This window comes from Chiloscyllium plagiosum, chromosome 3, assembly GCF_004010195.1.
Source record: "Chiloscyllium plagiosum isolate BGI_BamShark_2017 chromosome 3, ASM401019v2, whole genome shotgun sequence".
NCBI classification, from domain to species: domain Eukaryota; kingdom Metazoa; phylum Chordata; class Chondrichthyes; order Orectolobiformes; family Hemiscylliidae; genus Chiloscyllium; species Chiloscyllium plagiosum.
This window is the reverse complement of record NC_057712.1, coordinates 76,624,833-76,631,042: the sequence shown is the minus strand read 5'-3', so window position 1 is coordinate 76,631,042 and position 6,210 is coordinate 76,624,833. Positions and strand designations below refer to the sequence as shown.

Below are 6,210 nucleotides of genomic sequence, written 5' to 3'. Positions count from 1 at the left end.
AGAACCTATGCATGAAAGAGTGTATTGTCAGTTACACTAAAAGTTTAAAATAATTTAACTGGACATACAGCAATGGAGATGGGCAGTAACCCAGTTTTGAATTTAGTAGCAATTTCAAACTTCAAATAGTATTTACATTTCAAGCTCAGATTCAATGTCAATTATCATCATCCATTTGTCAAGTGATGCTGTATGCTCGTCTGCTTACCACTGGACGAACCCCAACATTACCTACAATGAGAAAACAGGCCATTTTGACCAAAAGTCCACACCAACCTTCTGAAGAGTAACCCACGCAGGCCCACTTCCTTACCCTGTATTTACCCCTGACTCATGGATCTAACACTATGGGCAATTTAGCACAGCCAATCCACCAGACCTGCAAATCTTTGGTCGGGGTGGGGGGGAAGAAAGAGAAAAAAAGAGAAAGAAGGACTGGAGCACCTGGAGGAAACCCACACAGACACGGGGATAATGTGCAAAACTCCACAGACACCACAGGCTGGTATTGAACCCAGGTCCCCAGTGCTACCCACTGAGCCACCCAATATGACAATCACAAAATGAAAATTCAAATCAAGAATGAGTCATCTGAAAGAAACCTCCCAAGCAAATGGGTTTCTTTCTCTTCTGGAAAACTTACGATTTTAAAATCTTTCAAATTCATAACCTTTTAATCAAAAATCACTTAGTTATAAAGCAGGCATCAATTTTTAGTATGTAACTGCATCATGTTCAGCAAATAAAAGCATTAATTTTAAACAATCCACATTTGATTCATCCTTTCCACCTCATGGTCTCAACATCCCGCTAAGTGGTCAGATCGAGATGCCTTTGTACATTTGCTCTTTTCAGCTGTGATGTATCAAGTGAATTGTTCTATATTTTAGTGTGACCAGGAATAGCCTCAAACTTCAAAATGAACAGAGTAATAAAATAGACTAAGTCGAAACTTTATTCACATTTATTTTTTCGCTTTTAGTGTGCTCACAGAAAATTAGAACACCTTAAGCAGAGAAGTTTAATAGCAATTTTGTAAGCAAAGTTACATTCCATTTCTAAGTCAAATTGGTCAAAGCTTCTCCAGTATTTACAAAAAAACTATGATAGACAAGATGCTACACAAAACGCATTGCATCTGAAGAGTTTTCCCAATTGTCAAAGACGGCTGAAAAAAAGCATTGACTGCTGTAACCAAACATACAACAGTATATAAACAGCAACCATTCCACTTATCACAGCTTTTCATTTAAAATTGTTTAAAAGATCTTCCAAGATGACGGCAATTTTACAAAATGGGCAGGGTGAAGAGTTGCAAACTTCATGTGCTTCTTGATATTAAGTTTTCATTTATACATAATCACAGTTAAAAACACCCTGCTGTAATACATAATTACACTTTAAGGTCATGAACCAGCAATAAACAATAACGCCTATACAACTTGCTTTTTTTTCTTCTACTTATCACTTGACTTGTACAGCTATAAATGAGATAAGTGAAAAGTTTCTATGATTTTAATGCATTACTAAAACTATTGATTTTCTGACACAGATTTCCTTGCTTTCTTGTATTCAAGACTTAGTGTTGTAAACTGTATGGATTATTTTTGTAAGATTTGCAACTTTTGTTTTAAAAAGACTAATCCTTTACATAATTAGTTTGTGGCACATTTACTTGGCAACTACACCACTGCATTGTGGTTCCAATATTACTTCATTTACATTTTACCCAGGATTTACCCACCCAGATTATCCACACCAATGGACATGTCCATATATTGATCAAAAGGTTTAAACTTTTGTATAAAATGATGCAAAATATGCAAAAACAGTAATACTGATGCAAAAAAATGACAGAGCGAGATTTGGGGCTCATCTCTGCCTGTTGGAATGGTGGTAACAGAATGAATGCAATGGGATTTCTTTTTATTTTTAAAAAATAAAAAATGCCTTTAAAATCCCTGGTTAGACAGTTCTCCAAACCAGTACCTGGCACCACTCCAACAAACAAACATGGAAAAAGGTCCTTTGATTATCACTCCAGTTTTGGGCTTCTCCGTTTTACTCTGCTGAGTCGGTAGTTGGTGGCGCTGGACTAGACTCGGATGGTACCTCCTGTGGTACAGCTGGCTCTGCTGCTGCTGGTGGTGGTTCTTGGACCGCTGCCGCCTCTTGCTCAGTTGTGGAGGCTTCAGCGTTGGCAGTTGGGTTGGACGAGGCTTGCTCCGCTGTGGGTTTCTCTTCGTTGGCCTTGCTGGGTTCCTCCGGAGCTTTGGCATCCTGTAGGGCCCCGCTTTCGGGAGCCTTGTCTTCGGGCTTGTCCTCCTGCGAGGCGCCGGTCTCCTCTCTCTTTTCCTCCGAGTTGGCAGAGGCTGCCGCCGGCTCGCTGGCCGGGGCGGGGGCGGGGGAGCTGGCATCGCCTTCCTGGCTGGGTTTGGGTTTGGTCTCCTCGGTGGTGCCGGCCTCTGCTGCGCTATCAGGAGCGGCTGCGGGAGGAGAGGCGCCTTGCTCCTTCTCCTTCTCCTCCTCAGGGGCTGCTGGGGCTGGGGCAGCGGCAGAGGCAGACGCTTCGTTCTCTGCGCTGTCCCCCGTCTCCTTCTTGGTCTTCTTGAAGGAGAAGCCGCTGAGCTTGAAGGACTTCTTGAAGGAGAAGCGTTTCTTCTTCTTCTTCGGGGTCTCGCTGTTGGCCGGGCTGGCGGCCGAGGTCGAAGCAGGGGCCGCCGCTTCCTCGCCCTTGGCCGCCGCCGCCTCGCCCTCCGCCGGGGACCCGCTCTCCGCCGACTCCCCGTTCGTCTCTGCGGGCTTGGCCGCGGCCGGGGGGGTGCTGGCGCTGGCGCTGGTGCTGGCCGCCTCGCTGCTCACCGGCGCCGATGTTGCTGCTGCTGCTGCTGCTGGTGGTGCGGCCGCCGTACCCCCGTCCTCTTTGCTCTCCTCGGCCGGGGTCGCCCCATTCGCCTGCAGCTCCTCCTTCTCCGCGGCGGGCTCAGCGGCGGGCGCAGCGGCGGAGGCTGCAGCTGGAGACGCGTCTCCGTTCACCTTCACATGGCCATTCTCCTAAAACACAGGGAGAGGGAGAGGGAGAGGGAGGGAGGAGAAAATACACACAAAATGGTGGTTTATTAGCACCGCCAGCAGATAGGAGAGGCGACACACACACACACACACAAAATGGACCGACTTTTGTGTACGTAAAGAGCGATAGGACGGACGGAGTGGCGAATTTTACGGAAGGGTGGAGGGTAAATTCTCTCTCCACTCCCCTCCCCACCTTTCTGTTCAAGCCCAGGGAAAATACTGCAAACGCACCGTGGCTTGTGTTTGAGAAAAGCCAGCGGCGGTAGGAGAGGGACAAAAAAAAAGGATCAGGAGCCCACCTAAACGCATCCTGACTCTGGGCACCCCGTTTTGAGAGATGTAGGACAATCCACACCCCCCCCCCCAAAAAAAGTATCTACTAGAAATGCAGAAGACATTCCGCATGGAGGGCACTGCAGCCAAATTCTGGTTTTCCCACCCCGTTCTCTCCACACTCCTCCCCAGCCAGTAAAAACAAAAATTAGGTAGATTCTGGGAATAGAAATGCATGAGCAGGAATGGGCTTGCAATTTGATGCACCAATCATTTGTTTGCGTTTAAACACTGTCCACACAGTAGTACCTTCGCTGTACGATATGACGACAAGCCTAGTCCACCTGGAGGTTTATCATCGAGGCTTTTATCTCGCCCCACCCCCCCTTCCCCACGTATTGAATTCTATGCTAACTTGCAGCGATCCATTTCAGGAAAACTCCCCGGGGGGTACAGGTAGCCAGCTAACCGCTAGGAGGCGCCCCCTGCTCATTGTGCTCAGGGGGTTGCCGGCAACGGGCAGAGCATTGAGCTAGCTGCTCACTTGAGACAGGCGCCGGGCGCCCGCACTCCCTACCTCAAAAGCTGCTCACTAACTGCCGTACCATCAACGAAAAATCCAAATTTTATAATTTTATATTGATTTGCAGTGGCGCGTTGTTTTTTTTGTGGTGGGGGGGTGGGAGAAAGGAGAGGGAATAGAGGAAATAAAAGGCAGCTGAGCCGAGACTCGAATGAATGTTTGTGAGCTCTCGCGGCGATAGTCCTATTAATACCATCAGCACCAGATAAAGGCGTGGTGCTAGACCTGTACAAATATCCCGCTTCTGTTGGCGACAGGAGGACTCACACCTTCCAAACCTCATTCGAAAGAAAGATAGCCCATGAATTTCATTGCCAATCACCTCGATTTAGCATAGAATACATACAATAGTCCGACACACTCCCGTCCAGACGACATTCATCCCAGCTATTGGAAAATCCTCCACCCCCAAAATAAAACAAAGGACATCAAAATTGTCGTGGGCATCCACATGAGAATGAAGGACTCGACACATCTAAATCACACAACCCAATAAAAGCAACGCATCTCCAGTCGTCTATGTTAGTACTAACATAACACTTTTCATCTAGAACAACATTTTATATAATCGTTCACAATTCCGTTTGTAATCACTTCCAATACAACGGCATGGCGAAGACAAATGGTGCTCTCTAAATCACTTCGTCTAACAAGATTACAAAACGTCTTTTGGAAAGAAAAAGGAAAATTCATCAAACCCTAAATCGCTCTGGTAGCCCCCATGTTAGAGTATCACATTACAATGCATCTTCTGTCGAGATCTTAGAGAAAAACAAATTTCATATCAACCCAGTTCGAAAAATAATCTAAAGGAAACGATTCTAAAATACAAACCTGCCCATTGGTTTTAGAAGGTGATCCAGCTGCAGCTTCCCCCGCTTTTTCACCAACAGTTTCGCGATTTGCAGCGGTCTTCGAGAATTGGGCTCCCATGCTTGTACAACAAAGAAACTCCGAGCCAGCGAAAGAAAGAAAGCGAACAATGACGCCTGGCTTTTCAATGCTGCACGCACACACACACACACGGGGACGGGCAGACAGAAGGAGGAGTGAAGAGTGAGGGGGGAAAAGGAGCCGGAATCACACCCTGAGAGAGGGAAAAAAGTTTCAAGTTCCTTGCAACAAATCCTACGCCGAGCGACAATTTAAAAAAAAAACACGAATGGGGTGAGGGGAAAGGCCACGTTGCACTGGTAATAAAATTTGTAGATTCCTAGATTTGTAGCTTTTGCTCTTCGACAAGGGGGTAAAATGGAGAGGTCTCCCTGAGCGCTAATAACATGCAGACTCCAACGCCCAAATGCATCGATGAATGGGCTACTTAGCAATGACGCCAACCAAATCCGGCCACCTCCAATCACAGCCTTCCGAATCTATTCCACCGCCAATCACAGGCCGCGGGGGTGGAGTCTACCATTGTAGCGAACCATCCGGAATATTTCCTCGCCCATATTTCGCTGAAGGGGGGGGGGGCTTTGAAATCTGGCATTTCTTACTGCTTACATTGGTTTGCACTGGTTTTGGTATAAGATAAATATATATATGTGTCTAGGGTGTTTAAAAATGTTGCAAGCGCCTGCCCAGCCTTGGATTAAATGGCTTCAAACAGCTAGTTGGGTTTCACTGAAGGATGGTAATTTCTGATGCTGGCGATTTGAGATCTTAGATTACTTGATGATAACACAATCAAAAGAAACAAATTCCCTGGATGAATTACATACAGATACAAAAGTGGCGAACCATTTCTTTCCGCCTCATCAAGAACCTTGTTTAAACATTTGGACTTGCTGTTCCTGCTTTTAGTAACTATTTAAATAACCACCGCAAGGAAAATGCATTTATCAATGGCGTACATCACGCCCTTTATGTTTTATGCTCACCATTCCGTTGATTAGGTAAATACACCGTTACTCTGTAACAATATCTTCTGTCTCCATTCTTATGTAGATCGGAAACGGGTGGACTGTTTTTCCTTTTTTTTTTGGTTAAAGTACATGAAATAAGAAAAAAAATGTTCAACACTGGATTCCAGCCGATGAAGAAGGAGTACGTGAAATGATTTGCTAAATGTGGTCTCCATGCCGTTGGGTTACAATTGGATGTGCCATCGTCACCGTGTTGGAGTCTGCTTTTATAATCAGTCCGCTTGTTGTGTCTGGAGATGCTCGGCGAATATTTCGCAGCTTAAACAAATTAATGCGAATATACGCGTGGATACATTATTGATTTCTTTCCTCTTGTTTGCCCCCTCCCCAGTGATAGTGTAAATACAATCTGCA

At 45.7% G+C, this 6,210-nt stretch overlaps 1 protein-coding gene across 1 annotated transcript; it reads right to left on the bottom strand.

The window, feature by feature from the left end:
• Positions 1-949: 949 nt before the first annotated feature.
• marcksa (myristoylated alanine-rich protein kinase C substrate a) lies at positions 950-5,257 on the bottom strand. The gene is made up of 2 exons (XM_043684711.1): positions 4,766-5,257; positions 950-3,054 (listed from the first exon to the last, which is right to left on the bottom strand). Exons 1-2 carry the CDS (start codon positions 4,862-4,864, stop codon positions 2,062-2,064), a joined length of 1,092 nt encoding a protein of 363 aa, XP_043540646.1. The 5' UTR covers positions 4,865-5,257; the 3' UTR covers positions 950-2,061.
• Between the last annotated feature and the right edge of the window lie 953 nt (positions 5,258-6,210).

What these genes read in the sequence shown, in the direction of transcription:
- marcksa (XM_043684711.1), bottom strand. Translation starts at nt 4,864, where the DNA reads ATGGGAGCCCAATTCTCGAAGACCGCTGCAAATCGCGAAACTGTTGGT. An exon ending in CTTCTAAAACCAATGGGCAG is followed by an intron (nt 3,055 to 4,765) that starts GTTTGTATTTTA and finishes CCTGTGTTTTAG; the next exon opens with GAGAATGGCCATGTGAAGGT.